The sequence below is a fragment of the Cricetulus griseus genome, chromosome 3 (assembly GCF_003668045.3).
Source record: "Cricetulus griseus strain 17A/GY chromosome 3, alternate assembly CriGri-PICRH-1.0, whole genome shotgun sequence".
NCBI lineage: Eukaryota > Metazoa > Chordata > Mammalia > Rodentia > Cricetidae > Cricetulus > Cricetulus griseus.
In genome coordinates this window covers 1101388-1124593 of record NC_048596.1, presented here as the reverse complement: position 1 = coordinate 1124593, position 23206 = coordinate 1101388, and the positions used below count along the sequence as shown (strand labels likewise).

The 23206-nt window shown below is 38.4% G+C and overlaps 1 protein-coding gene across 3 annotated transcripts in view; it reads right to left on the bottom strand.

Annotated features, from left to right (window-relative positions):
• Window positions 1–23206, bottom strand: part of Fam204a (family with sequence similarity 204 member A) — a 30685-nt gene that overhangs the window by 4309 nt on the left and 3170 nt on the right. For 2 of the 3 annotated variants that reach the window (XM_027406857.2, XM_027406858.2), the window contains exons 2-6: window positions 20540–20781; window positions 19974–20061; window positions 19827–19857; window positions 19545–19644; window positions 10603–10692 (exon numbers count right to left, since the gene is read on the bottom strand). In XM_027406857.2, coding sequence (XP_027262658.2) covers window positions 10603–10692; window positions 19545–19644; window positions 19827–19857; window positions 19974–20061; window positions 20540–20781 — 551 coding nt within the window. Of the gene's footprint in view, window positions 1–10602; window positions 10693–19544; window positions 19645–19826; window positions 19858–19973; window positions 20062–20539; window positions 20782–23206 lie in introns of those variants that run through there. The other variant, XM_035441734.1, reaches the window with a different exon arrangement.

Here is a 23206-nt window from a genome sequence, read left to right as displayed (position 1 = left end):
CAAGATGCCAACATTTACATGGGTAACTTAATCTCTTTCCTGCCCCATTCTCTGAATATCTGTATTTCTCTGTTAATTCTGTTCCGATGTGTTACAAATCAAATAACAGAATGATGTACGATAGAGTTTACGAACTTCCCCAGTTTACAGTCCTATTTACCTCTCAGCTAATTTTTATTATATTTAAACTCAGCCTCTACCTTGGGTAAGAAATAATATAATGTGAACACATTTGCTATATACCATCACCATGAGTGAAAGTTAGTTATATTTTTAACTTAACTGAAGTTCCTCGTCTGAGTTTCCCAGAAATAGGACAGACAAGGCAACGGGCACCTTAATGCTCCAATGGACTGACTCTCCACCCAACCATAGCCTAATAGAAATGCTTCCAATGTCCCCCGCAAAGCTAAAAATAAAGCCAAACACAGAACCACCAGCACCATGGCAAAGTTATAGAGACCACTATCAAGACATAGTATAATCTTTTAAGAATTCTTTATACTGCACAGTGGGCACCATCACTTTGTGAACTGTGTTAATAAACTACCAGGTTCCCAGGAGCACTTTCAGACAATGCTCCTAGGAGGGTGTACTTATCTACCTACTTTTAGACCATGGGCCAAGTTAGACGGAATGTCCTTCAACCAATAAACATTAAAACAAGGCTATTCTATGTATTGTGATTTTTTTTTAAAGAAAATACTTATTTGGAATGATGATGACAATTCATAGTAGTTTTTGACCTCTGAATGCTTACATAAATGTGTTCACTTATTTCTGTGGAGAAAGAAATGGAACAAGGATATCTGGAAACACAAAAGGATAATAAGGCCTTCAATAAAGAGGAGGTTGAGAAGAAATGTATTTTTTCAGTCAAGATGACAAACCTGAGTTTCAGAATATAAAAGAATATTGTACTGTATTTCTCTATGACAAACAAATAAAATAGACAAACAAGAATCACCCTTTCACATATATAAAGAAAAAACTGCATCTTCCTACCCAATGTAAACATCCCAAAAGCTTGGTCAATGGCTTTTATATTAAATAAGAAAATAAATAAAAAAAAAAAACAGTTTGGGGTCATCAGATAACTATAGTAACACAATGTGAGAAGATTTTTTTAGTGAATAAAAATACATACAGAATTTCTTGTATGTGTAGCCAGAGTATCAGCATTTTCCATATAGAACATCCAATATTTTCCTGCATTTTAATTAAGGTGTCTAAACATTATCACAAAGAACTGCAAATTGGTCAGAGCATGCGGTAAGGAAAATTAAGCTCTAAAGGCTTTTTATCACCATATTTCAGGAACCAAGGGTGTAAAATGTTCTAATTTGGGATATATTAAAAGCCATAAAAGGTCTTTCAAAAAGATTAATGGTACTTTGCTTGGATTTAAGATAAGGGCTTTAGCTGGTTGGAAAAGCAGGGCCCTGGCTGGACCCTTGAGGCATTCATCTTTACAGCCACTTGGAAGGTTTGTAAAAGCGCCTGCACAACCTCAAGCAAATGCACCGCGACATTTTTTTAATTCCTTTCAATTTTACAGGTTCAGTGTGTATAAATCATATTGGGTCGTAAAACAGATATAACGGCACATCCTTATAAACAGTGCAGATTAAAAAACTTCAAAATAAAGTTAGTGCCTCTTGCAAATGTTGTAATTAAGTTTCCTGATAATCATTTGCAGCATCTGATTCCAACAGCTTAATCTAGCACAACTACAAACTGCTTATCCATTTTATAAAATATTTTAGTCATCTCAAAATTACTAGCTTGTAACAGAGTTATGAAGTTTGCCTCCCTTTTGAACACTTTCAAGGCACTTATTTAAAAATACCAATTATCATACTTTAACTTTTTATAGAATAATAGGTCTCTATGAAAAATATTTATGCCATTCTCTTTTGTTCTTTAATTAAATGAAAACAGATGTTTTCTGAAGTAAAGCGGAACCATTACTGGAGTACTTAAAGTGTTAAGGTCTTTAATTTTTATATCAGTTTGGTCGACAATTCCTGATTGTCTTTACTCAAGCTCAACATTAATGTCAAGCAAGTTACCTAGGAGACGAAAGAGATCAAAGAGACAAAAAACCCTCCAATGTCTGATTAATCAAGCCTGCAAACAGCTTATTTCTTTTAGCCTGCATGCAAGTATGAAAATGAGATTCTGGGAGCCGAACATTGTGCAGATTTGTTCATTCTTATCAGAACAAAGCCAGCGGCAGCTTATTTCATGGATCATTGGCACTGTCACCAGCGCTACACAGAACGGTGACAGCTCCTCATTTTGAAGCTTGAACAAAATTAGCAAAAAGTCGGCACAAATTAGCCTCTCATCTTTTTAGTAATATGACATTATTCATTTACTTTTTATCCAATTTTTAATTTTTTCCTTGTCAGCTATCCCTTTCTAGTGTCTCTCGCATGCCATCGTAAAATGCCTTCTGAAAACAACCAAAGACACAGTCAAAGTTGAAATAACACACAAAGTTCAAGAGCAAAGAACAAGCATTTCCCATAGCTAGTTCTGCTGTGTTTTAAAATTAAGTTTCAAACTCTGCAATAATTGATTTTTAAAAACAACTCAGAATGCCAGTATATTTCAAGAAAGGATATAACAAGGCTAATAGATTTCGCACAAACCCCAGCTTAAGGTAGTATCTGCTGAAGTCAATGTTGTATCGGTCTTTCTCTTCATGGTTACACCTGGGATGCCAGTACTTTGATAACAGTCCAAGCTATGATGCAGCTTATCATTAAGAATTTTCAACCAAGTTCTTTTCTTTGTAACACTGGCATCTTGTTTCAATGTCAACTTTGAAGTGTGTGCATACACAGGCTGACATGTTTGCCTATGTTTGTACATCACATTAGTGTCTAGATGTACAACCAGATACATACCTATAATTCCTGCCAGTTTGTTTCAAAGTATAGCCAACAAATCCTGATTTAAAACACATTAGAGAGATGCATATATATATACAATATATGCATACAATATGATCCATATACTCAACTTTGATTTAATAGTGAAATGGTTTACATAACTCCTGCTTTAATAACTTCAAATTATACATACATTACAATATTCCAAAAGCAGAAGGAAAAGATGTTACACTGTTGAAATTACTCCTGGATATTGACATTTATATTCAAGCAACTTATTCCATTCATAAAGGGGAAAAAGGCATTAAAAAATTAACCGTAAGCTGTTAGATGCTTTACACGGCCCCTATAAGAAAGACAGTTTTCTGAAAGAACTGTAGTACTGTTTTCAGCAATTTCTTTATCTCTGTTCTTCTAAGTAAGAAAGCCTATTAACAAGCTTTGAACTTAAAATCACATTTACAATAATGTGCCATCAACAGTTTTATAAGCTAATTAGAAAAAGATTAATTAATGACTGGCTGCTAATAAAATGGCAATCATGAAGAAAGAAACCAAGGGTGCTAAGCTTCAACTACCACCAATTAAGAGCTAATTACAAACAAATTATATATGTGTTTTGCTGTGGGCTTTAATTTACTAAAATGGTTTTAATTAAAAGAGAAAACATGCTGATTAATTGAACTGCAGAAAAAATCTACAGTATAAACTGTGCTTTGTCTGTCTCTTTAATTAGACTTGTAACATCTGAAATCTTTTTTAAGGTTAGTTAAAAGCACAGATAAACATAATTAAGACAGCGCATAAGGAATGCCATTCTAGGTGAGCACCCAGCCAGACCCCAGAGGTTAAAAGAAAGCATCACAAATGCAATGAGATTCGAATGAGCACACCTGAAAACCACAGAGGGATGCCCTTCGCTAAATACCAATTTTACTTTTCTGAGGCCAACATGCTTTGACTTCGAAGCTGCAGTATTTTTATGGGAAGAAAACGTCTTTAAACCAGGTGTAAAGGAATTCACCCAGGCCTTCTCCCACAGGGTCAGACAAGCTTAATCCATGCACTGTGCGAAGTTCCTCTACACATTAACAAATAACCGAGTCACTTGTTAGAGTTAAGCAGAATCGGGCTTTAAAAAACTAAAACTACCATGTTACAGTTCCTACAGCCAGCTATGTGTAGACAAGAGGATGACAGGGAGAAATGTCTGAATTAAATAGCACCAAGAGATGACCAAAGCTAATGAAAAGGAGTCAGTCAGTGCCGGATGATCCTCAGCAGACACTTATGTCTCCTCTAGGAGCCCCTGTCTGAGAAGGCTTTTCCTCCCCAGTGCCCTATCCTCTTTCCTCCTGCCAATCCACAAGTGAAATACATGAAAAAGAAAATGGTGCTAAACTATACTTACTACTGGAAAAAGAAGTAAGTCAAGCAAGAAAACAATAGGACTGCAAAGTAGAACAGTATTAAGAGACTAAATATATTTTGTCAGAATCTGTAGATATCCACGTAAAATGACTTTAAGTAAAACCTACCATCTGCTTTTAGAGAAAATTCACAGGTAACATCATTTGTCAAACACACCCCTGCCAACTGTAACATCTCCTTTCCATAAACATTAAATACTAGTTGGAATAAAGATATGACATTTATGTTTAATATATATATATATTACTTTATATATTAGACTGTGTACATATATATTATATATTTTTACTATTTCACCCATTCTTCAGATGCCAGAAACCACAGTATTTATAACTACAGCAATAATCTGCCCTTCCTCAGCAGGACTAGATGTTCCAGCAAAAAAATTTTCATAATGGCTAACTGGAATATACTGCTCAGAACTGCATCTGAGCAGTTTTAACTCAAAAGCTTGGTTTCAGGATATTTCTACCCCTATTCATGAAAATAGGAAGAGTGACACTTTGCCCTGATGCTGGACAGGTGGGAACTGAAGTACACCTGAGGAATTTATGTAGTTTGAGGAGGGGTATTTGAGGGTGAGAACATACTGTTTTGTGACCAAGTGAAGTTGGTTTTTATCTCCACAAGCTAACAGAAAAATGCTTTGAGAAAGTCCCTTTTACCAAATGTAACAGTTGCTCCAACTGCTGCCCACTAAATTAAATTCAGGCTTTAGCACTGAGTTTCAAAGTATTTGTTTCTACAGGTCTCTTTAGACTGAAGTAGTCTTATGATGACGACAGTGAGTCAGAAAAGACCATATCTGAGGACGAAGGGTACAGAAGCAATCGCCCTGCCACGTCAGAGGTCAGTCAGTTCAGCCGGACATGCCCCACACAGTGTAACACCAGTCTAAGTCTGTGTGTCTGGGCAAGAAGGAGACCCCCAAAGCACTCTGCAGCTGCACAGCAAACCTAAAACAACAGCAAAGTCAAGGCTCAGACACAGACCTTAAGCCACCCCCTTCCCCCAAACCAGAGTCCACACAAACTCAGTCATCACAAACGGGAGGGACACGTTTCTGGGAAATTATGTGGTTGCTGCTCACAATGAACACACACCAACAACCTAATTTTGGTGGACTCTCTTTGAAGGCTGTTTTCAAGGTCTATTCATAGACGTGGTTCTACTTTTAACTTCCTTTTTTCTCAAAATTGATGCTGCCCTACTCGCTTCACAGGCTTTTAAATGTTAAACATCAAAATGAGCTTCACCTATGGCTGGGAAGGGCTTTAAGAACTCTGGGGTCTGTGCCTCTGAGCAAAGGCTTTATCAGCAGGTCCCAGTCACTGCTTCTTGAGAAAAGCAAACGGTGCTGTTATTAAAAACCAATCTACCTGAGTTTCAAAAGGACACCTACCATGCATATATATACTCTATTCATAAAAGGTTTCTGCCCCAAACTCATACTTCTTTAAAATCCCATCTCATCATCACAGTGACTGGCACTAAGGGGTGAATATGAGAATCTAATGTTTCCACCATTCCTTGCCAAAGCTCTTCCTAACTGGACATTCCTCACGGGTGCTCAGAGGACGGGCACAGCACTGGTTGTCTTTCTGAGTTTATGTCAGAACAGCAAACATGACCCAGCTGTCCTTTCAATTATCCAGGATACAAATTACTGGTTTTTCTTTTAATCAGAACTCATTAAACTCACAATAAATCATCTGAATTTACCAGAACACAGCTTTACATATATATCAAGGTAAAAAGACAAGTGAGAAAAATGTTATTTTCACATGTGCTAACAACAGTATTTCTAATGCAATCTCATTTGTCATAGAGTATGATAGGAAAGGACAGACCTTGAAATAAAACTCCTAGTCAATCTTATAAAATTCCAACTTCTAAAACAGCAAGATGAGAAGACACCAAAGACACCAGTGTCCTTAAAGAAATCCCTATTTCTGAAACACTGGAGGCACAGCTCTGGATGAGTCTTTAGGCAGTCACACATGTACACAGCAAGGCAGCTCCCAGGGTGAGGGTGGAATTAATACAGCAAGGCTGGAACAGAATATACATGGAACACCCTCCTAACCCATCAAAGCATTTGGGAAATTGTTCAGGTTCATGAGATTTGATATGGATTCAGAAAACAATTTATAATCCTCACACGTAAACTAAATTTTAATCTTCCTTTGCCATGTAAGAAAAGTACTGTCAAGTGAAACTGGAGGGATGGCTGAAAGTTAACACCTTCTGCTCACCCAGGGGACTAGAATTCAGTTCCCAACACCCACATCAAGCAGCTCACAACTACTTTTAATTCCAGCTCCAGATCTGACACCTCTTCTAGCTTCCTTGGGCACCTACATTTTTATGTGTGTTCCTGAGCAAGTAAACACCACACACACACACACACACACACACACACACACACACACACACACACACACACACATTAAAACTAAAACAAATTATTTTAAGTCAAACACTGCTTTAAAGATCTAAAGTCATTTGGCAATCACAGTAACAACTTCCCTACACAAGGAGAAAGTGCAAGGGAAGACGTGCAGCCTTAACTATTAAGTATCTACTCATCACAAGGGGGAAAGGAGTAATTGCACTGTGGAGAGACTCAGTGTTAGGTATCACCCTTATCAAAGCAAAACCATCAAAAACTGGCACAAAGAGATAGCATGTGCCTCTGGAGAGCCTGAGATCATGAGGAAACACTAGACAAAACAAAATTGAGTACTAGCTGGCTTCTCCTCAAAAACAAGGTCTTGAAAATGAGGACAGAGCAGCTATTCTAGATCCAAGGAGACTGCATTCAAGCGCTGTGCTAGAGGACAGGAGATGCCTTTGCTAGTGTGGAAATGAATAGAATAAATGAAAATTTAAATAGTGTGTGGATTAAAGAAAAACATTTTACAAATTTTGTAACTTTCTTTAGAAAAATTAAATTTCTTTGTGTGTGTGTGTGTGTGTGTGTGTGTGTGTGTGTGTGTGTGTGTGTGTACACCCACACCATTGATCCCCTTCTACCATGCTGGTGCCAGGGATCTAACTCAGTTCCCCCACTGAGGCAACTTGTTGGCCCTTTTTATATGTGTGTATGATGTGGGTAAGGGGGCATTCAGTGTGTGTGTAGATGAGAAGGGGACTCTGTAAAGCTGGTTGTGTGTGTGTAGATGAGAAGAAGACTCTGTAAAGCTGGTTGTGTGTGTAGATGAGAAGGGGACTCTGTAAAGCTGGTTGTGTGTGTGTAGATGATCACAAGAGGACTCTGTAAAGCTGGTTTTCCCCTCCCACCTTCACGTGGGTTCCTGTGGTCGAGCTCTGGCTGCTACTCTCGTGTAGCAAGCACCGTTACCCACCACGTTATCTCCCTGGCCTCAAACTGCACAACTTCCTCAATAACAAATGAAATAATTAACTCTGCTAAAAGGAACTCAGAACCTGCAATCAAACAGATGCTCCCCTGGTTTCAGGTAGAGGGGCTAATCAACTATGCTCTGCCTTATCCTTTCTCCCTCAGGAAGGCAAACAAGACAACGGACAGATTTTGGAAGGGTTCTGCTGTGGCAGCTGCCTTTGTAGTAGGAAGAGGTCATAGTACACAATGCTTAGATCCTCCAAAGGAAGGATGGATGAAAAGGCAGGAGACCAGTTTGAGTCCTACAATCCTCAAGAGGCAATGAAGACAGACACAGAATTTCTAACAATCAGTAAGCAATTACACACTAGTCTTGCTGGTTTTTCTTAAGCTGTGTCTTGGGCTTTACTACAACTATCCAACAAACCCTGATCAGCATCCGAAAACAGTATGAAATAGCCCTGGAGCCTTCCAAGCCATTTAAGAGACCCCTAGTGAACAAGTAGCACAGGGTGAGATACTTCCTCAGCAGACATACAGGTAAACACCAGCCCCCTCAAAGGTTTCACTGCTGATCCACACTAGGCTGCCACTAGCTTCTACACCCACAACTTGGGAACGGTGCAACCCACTGATTGGCTACTAGTGCCCTGTGTGCTTTCCAGTCCTGGAAAGCCTCCCTAGATCCTGCTCTTCCCTAGTCCCACCACGTTGTCCTCCTCAATCTGAATCCTTACAGCCAAAGCAGACACCTAACCCTGAGGTCCCCTCCAAGTCCACAAGCTCTGCTTCTCCCCACCATGCCCTCTTGTTTCCATGGCCACCCTGCCGAAATCAGCAGATGACATTCACTAATTGGTATAATCTTGTTATCTTAGCAGTTAACTATACTTTTAAGAAACTAAGCCACTACTTCTAACAGCACACCTATGGCTGAGTTCCAAAGACCACCCTCCATCCCCCCCCCCCACACCCACGTTTGTTGAGTGAAAGCACAGACTGACAAATAGGGGTCTTACTCAATAGAAGCCATAGAAAACCAACAGCTAACAGGAAATCCTACTGAACTTGGAGCACAATTTAACATAGCTTCAAGTTCATTTATTAAATGAACTTTCTCTTTCCCCTTCAAAATTGTGATGAAACACTATTATATCCAACAAGAGCTACATTTAATCAAAACATGCCCCCCCCCTTTAAAAAAATAAGCAACTGTCCAACTATAAGCATAAGGAGCATTAGAAGATGGGAAGAGCAAATACAAGTATATTTCATAGTTCGGCTACAAGGTGAGTCTGTCAAAGCTTTGATGGCTATGCTGAGTCATAGCATCCTCACAAACTGAAAACATACCAATGCCTGACATGCATTTATTTTTTCTTAAATAATGTAGCAATTCTATTTCTGGGTATATACAAAGGAAGTTCAAACGAGGATTCAAAAAGATGATAGTACAGTCATACTCATAGTAGCATGGTTCATAATAGTCAAACTTACATGAAGCACCTACAGAAACTGAACGCAGAAGTAAAGTGGTGATGTCAAAGTAGTGTGAAGAGAAACCCAGAGAGTAAATTAAAGTTGCAGAGTTTTGGTTTTGCAAAAAATTCTGGAGACGGGTGTGGGAGACTCTGCACAGCAGTGTGAGTGTGTTTGATGCAGCTTACACACTCAAAGTGGTTACAAGCATAAATTCTACTGTGCTTGAAGCACTTTAGAACAATTCACAAAATGTCAGTTTGTTTTGTTTGAAATTGGGTCTCATTCTGTAACCCACACTGGCCTTGAAGTCACAGTAATAATCTTCTTGCCTCAGCTTCCTAAGTGCTTGGATTACAAGCATGAACCACCACACTCAGGTTAAAATATCAACATTTTTTGTTTTTTTAAAGCCACATAATAGTTATCATGCTATTTCTAACCAATGCCCTTAATACCCATGGCTCTGTAATTTCTTTTGTATTAGCTACTAATACACATGTACAAACATTATACACAGCAATATTTAATGTGACCAATTACTTTTAAACACTTAAAAGAAAAAAGACAAATTTGAAATTCTTAGGTCTCTTAGATGATTTTGGAATCACCCTTCAGTCTTTCTTTTGAATTTGTTTACTCCATACATAAAAATCCAAAAGATTTTTTAAGGCCTGTAGACAAAACTACACAACACACACACACACACACACAAAAAAAAAAAAAAAAAAAAAAAAAAAAACCACAATGGCCACAAATGATGGAATTTTTAGACAACTGATGGAAGAATGCAACAGTATTTCCATAGAACAGTCTATGGAAATAGAACTTGCTAATTTCAGATTGGGGGAAAAACAAACAAAACAAAAGCCTGCAAGTGAGTTGAAATGTGACTAAACACCAAGGAGTATTACAGGTCTACAGGACCCCCCACCTCCAAAGGCGTGAGTCTCTGTGACCTTCTGCAGTTGGAAATACATTAAATGTATCCATTAATTTTATACTACACACTATGGGAAAATTAGGTGAAAACCCATAGGACGGAGCAGTATGTCAGAATCTACAGTAAAAGGCTATAAACAAGGACTCAGGAAAGGCTGCAGGGTGTGACTACAGAACACACAGCTGCCCTCAGTGAGGGTCAACTGAGCTAGACACAAAGGGGAAAATGAAGGCACCCTTTTTACCACACCTGAAAAACAATACCATCCTCAAACAAAATAAAGCAAAAAAACAAACAAACAAACAAATAACATGCTGAAGTCAGTCAAATATCAAATTATGCATAATTTTTAGCCTAAGTTTTAGACCAGAATAAATTTAAAGCACTGAAGTCAGCACAAAACCTATCCTCCTTTCAAAATAAACAGTAGGAAGGGAGAGAAAAATAAGGGCAAAAAGAAAATCAGAATCAGTCTGACTTACCTCTCGAGTAGCTAGCTGGTTGCTGAGCTCTTCAGCCTTTTCAACATCCCATTCTTCCACAGCCTGGTCTATCCTCTTTTCAAGGCCTGACTAGAAAGAAAAAAACAAAACAAAACCAATTATGGGCAGGAAACAAAGGCAATCACTTGCTAACTAAGAGTATGTCACAGCCCTATAGCAAATGCAACATCATTCAGCCCTCTCAATAGCCCTATGAAGGCTTGCATCAATTCCCAATTATCAATAAGACATTTCTGAAACATTCAGTAGTTAGTCAAGGCTCCAATTTCTCAAGCTAACAGTTAAAAGGAGATGAAAATTCAGATTGGGGGGTGGGGTAAAACAAAGGTTGCTATTCCCTAGTAACAGCAATAATAATTAATTATAGCAATAGTTCAAAATTATGGAGTGAGTGCTTACCACATGGTAGACCCTGGGGCTTATACCACTAAAGCTATCACTTGCATCCTTCTTACAGCTCCATGAAATGGTAGCTTATTTCTAAGAGGCAGAAATAGCCATAATTCAATCAACTTGGCTGACATCACTCTCTGAGTTGTAGAGCCACCCCACATTCAGGGTTGCACAAAGTCTGAATTCTCATCTACAGCCCATTCCCATAGCTCAACTCTCTCACTCACAAGCTTTTCAGCATCTTCAATTAGAGCTCTTATGCTGACTACACAGAGAGAAAGCAGCAAATAATTATTTTATCTTCCTATGGAAATACTTTAATTTACTAAAACTGCCTCAAGAAATCAAAACTTTAACAATCATGGAATTACCAAACTAGGTAGGGCTTATCATGCACTTATCAAAAGACACCCTGACATAAACAAGGTCTAGTTGTGAATAGTGACTACAGAACATCAAAGTTTTAGGTGGTCTGATATGTGCTTCTTACAGGACAGTTCTATTATAATGACTGCCTCCTACCCTTTATTTCAACACAATGAATCTTGGACCTCATAACAAACTTCCTCCTTATATAGCAGCAAAGTGTTAAAAAAAATCTCTTCCACCAACTTGATCATAGCAGTCAACAGAGGGAGATTTTGTTCGTGAACTGTTGTTGAAATGAAGACTTATATTAACTACAACATAATCCACCAAAAAAACAAACAAAAAACTTGAAGCAGAGGCCAGTGCGCACTTCACTTGATGTCCAGCATAAGAAGACTCCTTTATCTCAATCCCATCTCAGGACTGGGGTAGTCAACTTGATTCCCATAGTAGATGGAGACCTTCATTCAACTCTCTGCCCTTATGACCCTAGTATATACGATTCTAAAGCTCATTTCCTACCCTTGTCTTCTATGTCTGAGGCTGGTGCAAGTACAATGGAAGACTCTTTCCCAGCCATTTTCATTTTTCAGGAAGCTCTAACTCTGTCTACTCCAAGCCCGAGCCCCTCCAAATGAGGTCTACGTACCAGCTCTTACGTGCCAATAGTGCAAATCTACTATGGAAATGTTTTAATTTACTAAATTTACTTCAAGAAATCAAAATTTTAAATGTTGTGGAATTACCAAACTAGGTAGGACTCATCATACACTTACCAAAAATGTATTATTTGGGTTCATGCAAAGCTAAGCTAAGGTTCTTGTGCCCCAATGCAGATCAACTACCTAGCTTTGAGGTCTATCTTGATAACTCTTTCTTAGTCTCATCTTTAGCAGTGCTATACTTCCTAATCTCTGGCCACAAGTGCCATCGTATTACTGTTCCTAGTGCCTCTGACATACTTCCCTTAAAAAAACAAAACAAAACAAAAGAACCTTCCCTATCTTTTCAGGCTCACATCAGACATTACCCTAACTTTTCTTGTGTCCCACACCGAATTGCTCTCCTATCTGCATCACTAAACTTCATGTCTCCCTTTAGCATTTGTTCACCTAACACACTGTCTTTCTCCTTTCTTGAGGTCTATGCAAAATAAAGTGTACAGTCACTGGCTTGGAGTATCCCCAAATCCTGCCCAGGAGGTACTCACTCAGCCTGTATACTGCACTGAAAGCTGCAGTGCAATAATCCATGTCTGCATTAATACTGAAGGAACCCACCGACACTGGCAGCCCCTGATAAAAATTCCACAGTAGTAACACTGAGGTAATGACGCCCTTCCAATCAAAAAGGGATAACATACTGTCATGGTTATTTATACAAATTTATCTGCAACAAATAAAAACTGTATTTCTTGGAGCTAGACCAATGGCTCAGCAGTTAAAACACGGCTGCACTTCGAGTGGACCCAAGTTCAGATCCCAGTACCAACATCGGGCAGTTTACAACCACCTGGAACTCCAGTTCCAGAGGATTTGTCACTTCTGGCATCTGTATTTCTTCAGGGCTCAAGGGTATCTTTATCTAGAGCTCCCAGAGTGTAGTATAATTAGAAGTTTATAGATTCTCCATTTTGAACTTCATGTTTAATCTATAATGGAAACGAAGCTATTTATTTACAAAATGCTAACACAATAGCCTTTACTCCCTTTGCAGAACAAAGATGTCCTCAAATGCCTCTGAGACAGATGAAGTAAATATTAACATTAAATTCAATTTTCTTATATCACAAAGTCTGAGGTAGCCAGATACCTCAATTCAGTATTTACCCAAGCGATCACCTAACCAGCTTCACTCTTTTCACCTTACTAACCTGCCCGCTAACCCTCTCTTAAGACATGAATATTATGCACAATAGCGATGCTCCCTTCCAATTACCTAGGCTTCTTGAGATTTTAAAGATCTGGTGTTACCTTCCTGTATACAATGACCAGAGTAACCCACAGATTCTCACACCTGGGTAAGTCCATGTATTAATCCATTCTACTGAATCGACTTGTTACTGTCTCTGATACTTAGAGCTAGCTCAGCAATGAATGTCACAAAGGTTGGAAAAACTCCCCTACCCCAGAAACTCCTATGACCTGCTGAGTTTAAATAAAGGTGAAGTTTCACTTTAAAATTAAATCAGAATGGGGAACACCTGTTAGCTAGTAGTACTGCCTGGAACACAGGAAACCCTGGGCTTGATCTCTAGCACGGCATTAAATCTGGCATAGTGGTGACACATGCTTGTAATCCCAGCATTTGGGAGGTGGATGCAGGATGATCAGAAGTTCAAAGTCCTTGAAGGTCATGGTGGTGCATGCCTTTAATCCCAGCAAAGGGAGGCAGAGGAGGACAGAGCTCTGTGAGTTCAAGGCCAGCCTGGTCTACAGAGTGAGTCTGTTTTCTTCTTTCATACAATGCTTTTGTCTTTTTCTTCCTTTCAGTTTTGTTTTGAGACACAGTCTCATACTGTACCCCACACTGGCTGGGAACTTATGGCACTCATCATGCCTCAACCTCCAGAATAGAGAGTTTACAGACATAATCTATGTAAGATGCCTAGCTCTGAATTTTTTTATTCTATTCTGTATTTATTAAGAACATATTAGCATTCTAAATTACATTCAAAATTCTTATAAACACTCCCATCACCATACAAAGACAAGTTCACAGCACTCTGCCAACAGCACTGCTGAAAGAGTCAAACAAAGCAGAACTCCCATTCAGGAACTGAGCAATCTGCGGAGGGTCTCCAAACTTCTATGGCTGAAGTTCTTTCATTAAAGTCAAGTAAATATAAAACCAAGCTATCTACAAAGTGATGATTAGGGTCAGGAAAATACATGTAAACTATCTAGCCAATATTAGAATACAGTAACCACCAAGTAGCATTTAATTGTTCTTCTAATATCAGAGGACTTTCAAGTGAGGTTACAGACTTCACCATACTTCTTCAGGGGCTTAGATCCAAGTATCAAGAATCCAACTCTGGGTCAGTAAATTGTCTCATCAAACAAAATTTAAGTATCCAAGCTTTTAAAGATTTTCAGGAAGGTCCCAAAGAAGTTTCTGATTTGCACAGGATTTTCCACACCAGAAGAGCAGCAGGAGCTGCAGACTACAGGTGACAGTTACAGCACCTTGGTGCATTCTTCACACTTTTTACTTGAATGAGAATTAAGCATAAAATATATCTCAAAGGACAGGTATGTATAGGAATGGCAATTTAGCCACAAGTGGAAACTTTAGCTAAGGGCACTATATAACAGGTTCCCATAAGACAAAACCTGACCTATAGTCAATAAAGCTGTCCTGCAGATGTCAAGATGGCACAACAAACAGGTGTGTAGGACTCCATGGGCACTAGCTTCATGCCAGGGACTCAAGCCACATGTGTGCATGAAACGCTTTGTGTGACTAAAGCCCTTTATGTCCAACGGCATCACAACATATGTCCATACAAATCTCAATGGCAAATGCTTATTTGAACAATATATTCAATCTTTAAAGAATAATAAAAATAAATATCTATTGAAGTTTGCCTAATTATGACTGAATTTAAATATCTAGGAGCAAAATGGAACAATTTCTCCATAAAGAACAGGAAGGAACAACAGTTAAATACAAACATAAGTTATATATTATACAAGTCATATGTAGGGGGACAGTGTAAGCCACACCTGCTAGAAGCTGGGTGTAGTCAAGGTGAGGTCAGGATGATGAGTGATAGGGTTTTAAGGGTCAGCAAGGCACATGGGAGCCCCTTCTCTCTGGCCTCCCTGCCTTGCTGCCCCTGGCACACTCTGGCTTGTGTTTGGCTAGTGTTTTTCTAATGAAGGGTATCTTTATCTCTCAAGCTCCTTTCATTCCTTAGTAGTCATATGTGATGATTTTGTTATTTTTATATATAAACCATATAAAAATTAGGTAAGTTAAAAACTAAACTTATCTATTACTTTAGAAAAAGTCAGATTGAGAACCAAATGACTTGAGTTTAAGGACTTATATCTTATCTGCTGTTTGTTTTTTAAGGCAAATACACTAAGCAGTTTCTTCATCTATCAGGAGATTAACATTGGTCCTCCCTACATTACACCATAGGGATCACAAGAAAACACTGTAACTAGTATCAGTTCTTCCCAAACCACTGCACCTCTCTCCCAATGTGCTCAAGGCAGCCAGGTTTCCTGGCCTATACAACACAGTTCCACAAAAAGATCTAGATGGAAAATGTACTCTACCACAAAAAAAGAACAAGTTTGAAAAAACTATTCTATGCAACAGCAGTTGAACAACTTATGAACAACTTAAATCAAATATCAAAGACAGTAATTCTAAAAGAATAATAAAAGTACCTGTAGTTTTCATACCAAAAGTATCCATTTGACATACCCAGGACTACTACTTCAATAATGACTGCTACCTAATAAAACTGAGTCAACTATGGAATATTTGAGACATTTATAGTGAAATGAGCAAAATTTATTCTACAGAAATTCCCACACAGATGTAAAATAATTGTTATGATTACAAAATTATTAGTAAGTCCCATTAACTGCTGCCAGAAACACAATTATAGCTGCATTTAATACAAAGAGCACCTTAAAACAGTATTGGATATTAGGAAGACTATATTAAAAAAAAATACATACGCCTCTCTGCATTGTCTGGCAGTCAGGTGACAGTAGTGTTATGATAAGCATTCTGGGCTGGGCGTGCAACAGTTTCAGCTTGGCAGGACTCCAAGGGGGGGTATGATAGACATGAGATTAAGAAGTTTTGTTTTGCTTTACTGTTCTTGAGGGTTGAGTGAAAACAAAATAAAAAGACTTTCTGATATTGAAATGACCAGCCTCTGCTCCAGAGAATAAAATGCTAGGCTAGAAATCCGTATTTGTTTACACTGTGCCTCGTGTCTGCACAATGCCACCAGATTTCCTAACTATCTGTTGGACTTACAGTTGTTCATTGCTTTTATCATAGTGTTTCCAATGTGGACATTGTTTTTGCTTTTTTTTTTTTTTAAGTTTATTTACTTTGCTGGACTCACAGTAAAGACCTCAGCAGGACAGCAAGAGAAAGAAGCATCATGTAAAAACCATGATCCCAACCTAGACAAAGAGTGCAAAACTGCTGGCATGCCATTACACTCAACTCCAAGAGACGCTGAGATAATTCAACTTTACTAAACCCCTCCTTTCCTTTCGTGCTGGCATTTACTTGACCAATAGTTAACTGCTGAAAAAATATAAGCCTGGCCAACAACAGTTTCCTTGATTAGAAGACTCATAGCTTTCTTTGCCAGGTGTCATTTATGCAGAGGAATATCTGCAGGAAAGAGCCCAAACTTATAATCACAGTTAGACTCACAGCACTTCCTCTTAAACAGAGTTCACACCTTTAACTGCTGTTTTGACTTTTCTAGAGTGGATGCAATGCATGGTGAGACAAGGTGCTAGGCCCTAAGATGGAGTTCGTCAAATGAACTATGAAGAACCCGTGTAACTCCACAAGAGCTAGTCACATCTAGCCAATACTCAGACTGTACAACTCCAAACAACAGGGTAACAACAGGATTCTAGTTGGTTGTAAAAATATTGTTCTCTGCATTTTAGAATGTTACAAAGTTGATTCCATGGCTTTAGTGTCTCTTATCAATTAGATACTCTGAAGCCAATACTGTAATGAGAAAAAATAATAAATATTGCAAATAACTGAAAATCAAAGGCCATGTAACTCACAGGTTAAAAAAAAAAAAAAAAAAAAAAGAGTTGAACAGTGGTTCTCAACCTTCCTAGTCCTACAACCCTTTAATACAGTTCTTTATGTGTGGTGACACCCTGACCCCCCAAACCATAAAATTATTTTCATTGCTACTTCATGACTGCAATTTTGGTACTGTTATGAACTGTAATGTAAATAAATACTGTGTTTTCTGGCAGTCTTAGGGGACCCCCGTGAAAGGGTCACTCCACCCTCAGGTTAAGAACCACTGATCTCATCAGTGGCTGGGACTCCATAACAGGTCTACCAGAGATGGCCCATGGCTCAGGGCAGTCAACAAGTTCGTCCACCCTGCTTCAGGACAGATTTGACATTCAAGAGCAGCCTAAGTCAAAGTCACATGATCTGCTCCCAGCACACATGAATCCTAAGGGTGAAGATCATCACAAAAACATGTATGGAAATGCACTACCTTCCACAGTGAGTACAGGGAACATCAGCATGGTGTCTTAAGACTCAGAATTTACTTGCAATGGGAAATGTATTACTTTTGTATCTGCTCAGTAGTAGGTGCAGAAAATGACCCTAGGCCAAGTAACCAGTTTTTAAGGGGCCATTCTGGAATGAATAATTCTTTGTACAACTGGAGAGAAGAGTGTGCTGTGACTATAATCCCAGTCACAGGCTGAATCAATAGGATCACTCGATTGAGATGAGTAGTTCAATACTAGCCTGGGCAATAAATACAATCAGACCTCATCTCAAACACAACAAAACTCTAAAACACATCACATACAAATTCTCTTGTGAAAGGCCCTTAATTTACATCTCCACAGAGAGATATCACCAAATAATTATAGATTTAATGAGAGATTTTTCACAAAAAAATACCAACCCATCAGAAAACGGCAAAGGTCTTTAAGTATACTGAGCAGTCCTCAGCAGTGACCCATCTCTAAAGCAAGCACAGGATACACAGGTTCCACTAGCCCCCAGAGGTCTCTGCCCCTACCACGGAACATAGGAGTCTCACGATCTTAGGCTCTACCAAGACCACTTCCCACCCCACCATGAATATGTGCCATATTCCTTCAAGGCCTTTTCTAATTTCTAAAGAGTAACAACTACAAACACATACCTCACAATCAGATACTGCTCTGAGTTCCCATCTCAGTATTACAGCCATTATTTAGTCTTTTCTTGTGTTCTGATTAACACTTATACCCCAAACTGAATTCTGAATAGGTTCTACACTCAATCTTTTCTTTCTAACTTTTCTCATCTTTCTAACTCACCTGAGAAACGATGTAAAGGCAAAGACTACCAATTCTACTTTCACATTAAACCCTCAAAGCCCCACTTCTCCATCTTCATCAACACCACTGTCATCAGTGGACCATTATCTTGTGCACAGTCTGCTGTTTTCTCATTTACTTTTACTACACCATCATCTATTCTCCACCTAACAGTCAGGGAATCTTTAAAACAGAAATTAGATCATGTCACTATCCTAAAAGCCAAGTGCACTGAAAATAAAGTCCATTTGGCTCTCTGAAGTCCTACTCAGTTTTGGCAGCTCTGTGAGATTATCTTGAGTCTTGAGCTACCTGTACCTCACTGACTCCACTCAGGCCAGTGTAGCCTTCTCACTAAAAAACTAAAAGGTCTCACATTAACCCCTGCTGTGGCATGATATTTCTGTATGCTGTGAAAATTTATTCCTCTCACTGGTTAACAATAAAAGCTGTCTGACAATAGCCCAGCAGGATAAGGTGGAACAGTTAAACTAAAAACTCAGATGAGGTGGGGTGGAGTCAAGAGAGATGCCAGCCAGCCGCCAAAAAGCAGAATGTGTTGAAAATAGGTAAAAAGTCACAAGGCAAAACATGGATAAAAACATGGATTAATTTAAATGTTTGCTATAATGAGCCCGAGCTATTAGTAGAGCATTAATAATTAATAAAAGCCTCTGAGTGATTATTTGGAAGCTGCTACAGGACAGGAACAGAGAAACCTCTGTTTACAAACTCCACCTATAGGTTCTTCACCTGTGTTTCCACAGCCTGTGAGTGATCATTACTTAAGTAAATAGCCTTTCACCACCCTTCAGGCCTCAGTGAGAGGGCCTCTTATAACAACAGCTTTCTTTCACCACCCAAAGCAAAAAGAGTGAGGCCCTCACAATAATACTTTCACAGCTCAGACTTCTGATTGAGTTTTAAACTAAGTATCTACTTGTTTACACAGCATCTTTTTGGAACACAGCAAGATATTTTGTTCTAATTATATAAATCAATGAAGTAGTATCTTAAGCAAGGCTAATCACAAACACATCCTGCTAGCCAATATATAATGGAATAATACAAAAACAGAAAGATGGTTCTTACCTTCTCAACTTTTTTCTGCTTAACAGGGGGTTCAAATCTATCATTGGCTCCAAAATACTGAGTAAGCTCCTTCCATTGGGTGTCACTTGAGGACTGCTCACTGCGAGAAGACAAATTAAGTCTGTGTACACAAATTATGACCCTCTGACTGTTTTTAAGTGCTTGCAATAACTACACGTCAATGACTACTTGTCATGTCTGATCATCATTAAGATAAGTAGTGCAGCAATCTACAAAGTTCCACAACACTACTGAATAGTAACTATTTTAAATTCCACGTACCTGTGAGATTCTTTTTCATTCTTCAACTTGCCTAAAAGGAATTTAGAATACTTAATTATTTACCTATTATTTCAAAATCAAATTTTAAGAAATTAACTCAGTCAATTAAGAATCAGTACAACTAACAATCTAAATTAAAATAGACACCTTTTCTGCAGCGTTTTCTTTTTTTCTGTCTGAATCTTGACGCTGAATTTTTCTGTTCAGAATGTTTTTTATGCAATTCTTGGAATTTCTATGTAAAAAGAAGAAAAAGCAAGTGTGTATATGTGCTGGAGGTAAACATATATTTTAACAACGAACGGATTTATGTAGTAAAATCCTTGTGCTCTACCATTTCTAAAGTCACCAACTAAGGAATTCTGCTGAGATACTCCAGTCCCCACAGCTCTCAGCTGAACTGGGATATTCACTGGTTATGATACAGGGTGTATGATAACAGAGAATCAAGTTCAGTGACTCACAGTTAAATGGGGAAAAAAGAAACTCATTTATCATGTTAGGCAAAGTAGAACAGATACAAGTTTTTCTTCTTCTATTTATGTAAAACAAAACTAAAATCAAAGTATCCAAATGGCTAAAAGAACAGTGAAAAGTATCATGAGCTCCTTCTGCTATCTGCTATATCCCAACATATTCTGCCCACCTCACAGACACACAAGACACATGCACATATACACATGCACACTTTCCTAACAACAGAGAAAACCTACATTCCACATGTTCAGGGGAATTCCAGAAGGACATTTTTCATATGCATCTGCATCAGCCTCTGTTTCAGTTTTTGGCTTGCCTGCTGGGAAATCTGACATTTTTGGGTTCCCACTGCTGTCAGTCTTTCCATCTTCCTGTAAATTAAGTTCTGGATTCTCTAGTGTGGCTTCATCTTCAGAATCTGACTCAACATCACTTTCATTTAACCCAGGAGGTAACAGCCCACTCCACATCTTTTCTTCTAGGAGGAGAAAGGGAAAGATGAATTCAGACTCAAATAATAACCACAAAAACTATTTCAAAGCCACTAACAGATATCCCAGAAGACCAATGTCTACCAATGATCTAGGAACAGCCAATTTAAATGTTAAAATTTTAAATGAGACAAACCCTCCATATAAAATAGCTAAAAATCAGTTGTGTTAAGTTGAAAACAAAAAGTTTAAAAGTAATTTAACAGTTTAGGTATGTTAACAACAAATACCTCCAGATAAAACTGAATATTGATTTTCTAAAGTATGGATTATTCTGAAACTTAGTAAAGCACTCACGGCTCAAGAATGCCAAACACTTAACAATATACTCTGTAGGAATTCAAAACCAAGTATTTTTTAAAAACTTTATCGAGACAGGGCCTTACTCTGCAGCCCAGGCTGGCCCTGAACTCCTGAAGATCCTCTTGCTTCAGCCTCCTAAGTGCTGCGATTGAATGCAAGAAACATCACAGCCAGTTTAAGGCTTAAAATACCGTGCTTCACGCTGTACCCATTACAGGACAAGATGAAGGTGGGTGGGAACATCAGCTAGATGAAGCACACACAACTTTTAAAAAGCTTTTTGTCTAAGGAGCAGGTAAACAGCTAAAGAAAAAAACTCTAAGTTGTATTCATGTTTTAAAGGATATAGTAGTATGGGCAACAAGATGGCTCAGCAAATAAAGGCATTTGCCACCAAATCCCATGACCTGAGTTCCATCCAAACATAGCAGGTGAAATGCAACTTCTGTAAGTTCTCCTCTGAGCTCCACCTTCGTATATGCAAGCACACCCATATACAAAAAAAAAAAAAGTGTAAAAAAAAACCAAAACCTAACAGTAAATAAAAAGTGTAGTAGGTGGAAAAGATATCCTAGTTTTACATTTTACAGTTTGCTAAAATAAACCAAAAGAAATACAACTGTAAAATGTAATAAGCACACAGCTTTCTTGAATAACAATACTATGCATTTGGGAAATAAGAAATTCAGCAGAGGATTGACATTATTTGTATAGCCCACTGGTATAATCATTACACTTCATAAAAATGACTTCTAGAATTAGTGTAATCATTTCCAAGATTATGAAATCTTCCTTTGATTTCCACAGTACGGACTTTCTTTTTTTTCATAAAACTGAATCGAAAACAGTTACAGCTCTCAAGATTCATCATCAGGAAGAAGGAACAGAACAAAAAGCTGTCTTTGCTGAGTGTCCTGCCCTATTTCACAATTAAGCTAGCGAGAAAACCAATCCCGTTCTCTTTGGGTCACAGGTATCAAGGATCCTTGCATTACTTTGAATTACATATTTCTACTTTCTCTTAAGGACTGCCTCTCAGATTTAAAAAAAGCTGGTTTTATTTTTGTGTCTTTAGGCCAGAACTTGATTTTCTGAAACATTCTCTTGGCTTTTAAAAATAAACCCCTCTAGACTCCTGACTCCAGTTCCACCAGAAGCAGAAGGAAATGACTTAACATCTGACCCTCGGTTTCTTTATGTGTAGCACAGAAGACTCACACTGCTTAGTCTGAGGATGAAATGAGATACAACACTCAAGAGTGTCCAGGAGGTTCTAGGGGCTCAATAAATGTTTGAATGCCTGGTGCTGAAAACCTTTTTCTCTTTTAAATAAACTTGAACTGTGCATCAAAAAACAAATGTTCAGTGGTTCTTGCTATTATTTCTGTGGCCATCAAATGGATTTTTATCATCCCTAATATGGACAGAAGGGCCCATAAGACACCTTTGAAGTTTCTGATATTTGTGGTGCTTCATTTATCAACTGATACAAATCATGTTCCTCCCTGATCTCCACATCCTGACAGGAAGCCTCTATAAATAACCTGGTATTTGGCCTCAGAAGAGGGCAATAAAACAAGAGGCAGATTACCAGACCATTAATGGAACTCAAATATTAATGCTCCTTATTTATACAGGACTTCTCTAATCATTGTGTGTGTAATTTTCTATCCAGAATTTATGTTCAACTCAAAGAAAAGTCCCCAAGTTATATGTGTCCAGCCTTATAGAACCTGCATCTACCCCTAAACTTAGTCTGTAGGTTTTCAAAGTTGGAATAAAGGAACTCTTGAGAATTAACAGCCTCCAAAATGTCTTTGGGCTCACACATTTGAGGACACTAAACTGTAACACACTCAGATACTTTTTAAGCATGTTTGGGGCCTACTGTACAATGTATGCCCATGGCATTTTTCACTGCATGCTAAATATTCTCTAAGAGCTTGGGAATAAAAGTACACAAAACAGGATAGCATCTGTAGCCTCACAGAGCAATGTTTACACCAGGGCTAGGAGATGCCATTCAACCAGACCTTCAATAGCATGTGCTTTAGTGTGTCTGGGGTTTCACAATCTACTTTCTGGGCTGTCAAATGTGCTTCCCCACAG